This window comes from Arachis duranensis, chromosome 10, assembly GCF_000817695.3.
Source record: "Arachis duranensis cultivar V14167 chromosome 10, aradu.V14167.gnm2.J7QH, whole genome shotgun sequence".
NCBI classification, from domain to species: Eukaryota; Viridiplantae; Streptophyta; class Magnoliopsida; order Fabales; family Fabaceae; genus Arachis; species Arachis duranensis.
This window is the reverse complement of record NC_029781.3, coordinates 6,736,930-6,741,505: the sequence shown is the minus strand read 5'-3', so window position 1 is coordinate 6,741,505 and position 4,576 is coordinate 6,736,930. Positions and strand designations below refer to the sequence as shown.

Sequence of the window (4,576 nt, the reverse complement as noted above, 5' to 3'; positions counted from 1 at the left end):
ATTGATTATGGTCTTTTGAAGAGACTGCACATTCTACTCTAGAAGATTTTTAAGACTTTTTTGCCCCAATACTCGAATAGAGACCTAAGGTATTAATGGTAATCACTTATTGTCAAATCATTTAAAGTATAACAAATATTGGCCCATTGAAATCTGAAATCTAGAGTTGAATATGAATTTCATGCCAAGTTCCTCTACAACCTACAGGATATCAGTAGGCAAATAGAAGATATCCATTAGTTAAAGTAGAGACTGCAAAATACAACATTTCTAAACAAGAGGTTCTCAACAAAGTAAATAGCAGAGTAAATCAACAAACCTCCAAACCTAGCTGGGCCTTCTGGAGGTTCTTGTGCATAGCTAAGGTTATAGAATTCTTTTGTTTGGTAGTTATACAGATAACCTGTGGTTAAGTTCCAAAAATATTCAAGAAATAATTAAATGCTTATGGTTCAAGAAAAATGTGGGTGACAGATACTTGAGGTTAATGGAAAATTTTGTCAATTAGTTTATCCAGAGAGCAGACAGTTTACCTTGGCCAGGAGAACTTAATAAACTGTTGATCAAAATTGTATCATATCCAACAAATCTGTTTATGAGTAGTTGCTGCCACCTAGTAATGAGAAAGAAATTCAATATAAAATATAAAAATAAGATCAAGTCTGAGCAGCACATATAAATAACACTGTATCTCATCATGATGCTGGGAAAAAAAAATTCCCTATTAGCAGTAGGGTTTACAACTCTCAGTAGTACAACCACATGAAAGTAAGGAGTTAAGAATGAAAATAATGTATCCTTTCTTGACCCAACCCAACCCTGATAGCCATGTTAATGTCTTTACCTATTTCCAAAGCATGAGTGCCAAGCTGATATGCTAACATTGACAGTTCGTACATTATGACGGAACTTTGCACTTTCAGGTAACAAGAAATAACCCTGAAGAACAGAATAACATCACATGACAAACAATAATGATGTGCAGTCTATATGTAGCTTCAACAAACTACAGAACCCACCCATAGATATCAAAACCATGTACTATCTAGCAGAAAGTTCATAGTAAAACTCAACGTTAAGAACAATTATAATATACCTTTTCCGTAGTGTACAAATATGTAGGTTCAGATTTGCTCGCCTTTGTAAGCCATTGCACTGAAATTGAAAACACAACATACTGAAAAAAGAAAATAACATGATGGAATGCGACTGAAAAAGAACAGAAAGGGAGAAAATCATAAATTCAGTAATTTAGGACATCTCCTAATGCAAAGGCTCAAAGATTCAATATCTAATTCATATTCCACCTGTTATGTATTTAATCCAATAACAGTAAAATTTGGAAAAATCTTGTGTTTTTTTTGTAAGTCTTGCTAATGCAACTAGAGTTTGGAATGAACCCATCTATATCATATGCACAAAGCAACCATTAATAACATGTAAATTTGACCAAGTGAAGAAAATTATAAGCATGAAAGCTATCTGCATCTAGGTTAACCTGTTGGATTTGTTTTTGTTAAATTATTTAAATAACATTTAACCATTTCTCTACCTTTTTTGAGAATAAAAACATTCATTGAAAACCCACTTGTTTTTTTGGGCGGTGTGGGGAGGAGACGTCCACACACATAGAAAACTCGCAAATCACATGATTTTTGGAGAACGAAAATGAAAACCCTAACAATACGGGACGTGGATTCCCTAATAAGTGTTTGAAACTGCCTTTTTCTCTGCATTTTAGTCTCAAATAAAGTGTAAAAAATTGGAATTACCTGCATTACTGTTAAACTTCTCCAAATGAAGGATATGCATCCATTTGGGAATATCAAGATTTAGGCGTATACCAGCAATATCCTGCACTTGAGAATTTGAAGTTAAGCAGAGATTTGAATGAAGTCTATCATTTTCTCTATATAAATATCATGGCTAGGAATACTTCAGCTTACCCACAGCTTCTGGAAATTTCTAATTATCTGCACTGTGTGTCTCCAAATAAAGGAGATCCGCCTGTACCATTTTCTGCCAAAATGTGTAATAGCGGCTTTTAGGGTCTCTTTGGCTGATAAAGTAAAACTATTTCTATGCTCCTCTTTATCATTTTTTATGACAGTTTCTTCAATCACTGGCCTAGAATTTTGGCTACTTGTAGAGGTTTCAGCTTGATGAGTATCTGTCTTCCAAAACCTAAACACCAATTTTCCCCTCCTAGCACCTGAACCAATCCAATTCCACCAAAACTTTGAAGCCAAAAATGTCAATTCATCTCCATTGACATTAGCAACCTCTATTTTATCTTTTGCAACATCCGTTCCAGCAGAATCTATTTTGCTTGATTCAGAATCAACATGTGACCAAAAGCCAGCACTGGTTATCTACAATGATTATTTAAAAGTGTGTCATACATGCAGCAAGATAGCAAAAAGAACATAGATTATATCACAAATATTGTTATGAAACCACCTGTCCCAAAAGCTTATGTTGATAAATAGTTCTATATCTATAAAAAATTAGCTAAACCTTAAAGTAGGCGATTGGAGCTATACAAAGAAAGTGGGAACTAAATACAAGAAAAAGAAGAGTTTTTGATAAATAAAAATCTTTAGGAGATAATTAAAGTAAGATATGAGACATTATCAATTTCACAAAGTTTGGTTCGTAGAGAAAAACTGCTAAAAGTAGATATTTGAATATGCATTATGAGAATTGGAAAAAATATATATACCTTAATCAGAATTAGTTGGGCTTCTGTTGTGTCGACTCCAGATAGCTCACTTGAACAACCGGGCTTCACAAAGAGGAAGAAGTATATACTTATAAGAAACCATAAATAAATAATTTTAAAAAAATGAATTTGATCTAACTCAAGCAATTAACTATGGAGGGAAAAAAAAAGAAAAAACTGGAACCACCTTGATTCTTGGGTAACCAAACACTATAACCCCGGGCATATATGGCTTTATGACCTCAATGGTTAAATGTCAAGAATAATAATGCAACGTAATTTGGACATGTAAAATGTGGGAAGACAAATGCAACCCCAAGAATGAATAGCTCAATGCTGAAGAAATCTCATGAACAATGACGAAAATGAGACAAGCAGCAAGTTTAGAGAAGTGAGAGAAAGACAAAGAAATATAAGAGTCAGATGATACTAGAGGTTTGAAATGGTATTCAACACAAGTGATTGCTTGGCACTTCACTAATCCAACTCTCGGTGTAAGAAACATCATACCAAATTTTCTCAGTGCTATTGTCTATTATAAGTATTTAATCGTAGTTCCAATATTGAGTTTTAAGGGGGATTCTATAATGAACTTATTATTACACCAATCACCACTTTGTGCTTGTTTTAAATTATGCATGCTTCAAAGGTGGTTTACAAAATTGAGCTCAATAGTGGCTTGACGGATTTGGCAAGTTTTGACTTAAAGTAGATTGCCAATGCACCGAGGAAAGTTAATTCTACACAAAATAAATGCTACCAAGTCACCCTCCTCTGATTCTGTCTGTTCTTAGGTCACTCCCACACTTACTAAAACATGGATGGGCTGGGAACAAGAAGCTGCGCTTGATTTCCCCAACCACAGTCACATTTTTTATTAGATATCGGATTATATCCATGTAAAAGTGAAAATGTGCCTCTTCAGCTCCTACTTATCTATTGTTAGCTGATATTATACAGGTTCTCTCAAGCATAGGTATAACGTAACAAACCAACAAGCAATGGTGCACCACAGGCTTTGCTGGGATTTCAGCTATGACTAGAAAGTGCACACAAATTCAGATATGCATTTATGTTTAGAGAGATTTAAAATTCTACCCACTGAACTTTAGCATTTAGAGTCATGATCATCTAGCAGATAAGCATAGTTCATTACTCCAAACACAGATTTTCTTGTTTCACTTCCGAGATTCTATCATTTAATTTGATGCATATTCAAACAGACATTGAAAATCCATCAGAAATCAACTGAGTTTCAGGCATAACAGAAAAAGGCAATAACAAGATACATATACTCTAAAGCAACTCTGAGTTTTGGGGTTAACATCTGCGAAAACCTCTCCTGCACGCGTATGAAGGTCTGCTCTGGATCCATCTCTTGCAATGAAAAACAACAAGATTTTCCCGAGAAACAGTGATGGAAAAAATCCAAGTTTCCGAAGTTCTGAAGATTGGTTTCGCTTTATTTATACGATCATCACGTTTTCAACGAGGAGTGCGATTACAGTTAATTAATTTACAAACACAAGCAAAATAAATACTTTTTCAAATTAATTAATTAATTAAGTAACATTTTTTCTTTCTCTTTTTCCCTCATCAGTTATGTACTGCCACTCTGCTGTCCCGGTATTTTAAGTAATATAATTAAAAAATAATATAATATAATTATTTATATTATTTAATATTTGATAGTTGAAGGCAAATTGACAAAATCATTATAATTTTAAAATAATAAATTTTTGCTTATAATTATAAGTTTTAAAATATTATTTATGTTTATCTTTATCTTTCAACTAGCATTGTACGATAAGTTTGTTTAAATTTTATAAGATATTGTTGTTATCTCGAGACCTC

General features: G+C 33.3%; 1 protein-coding gene across 1 annotated transcript in view; it reads right to left on the bottom strand.

Annotated features, from left to right (window-relative positions):
• Positions 1 to 3,227, bottom strand: part of LOC107468779 (membralin-like protein At1g60995) — a 5,750-nt gene extending 2,523 nt beyond the window's left edge. Inside the window, exons 1-8 of the mRNA XM_021133847.2 lie at positions 3,037 to 3,227; positions 2,723 to 2,810; positions 1,947 to 2,372; positions 1,773 to 1,854; positions 1,097 to 1,155; positions 845 to 939; positions 534 to 613; positions 320 to 403 (exon numbers count right to left, since the gene is read on the bottom strand). Coding sequence (XP_020989506.2) covers positions 320 to 403; positions 534 to 613; positions 845 to 939; positions 1,097 to 1,155; positions 1,773 to 1,854; positions 1,947 to 2,372; positions 2,723 to 2,810; positions 3,037 to 3,227 — 1,105 coding nt within the window. The remainder of the gene's footprint in view (positions 1 to 319; positions 404 to 533; positions 614 to 844; positions 940 to 1,096; positions 1,156 to 1,772; positions 1,855 to 1,946; positions 2,373 to 2,722; positions 2,811 to 3,036) is intronic.
• Between the last annotated feature and the right edge of the window lie 1,349 nt (positions 3,228 to 4,576).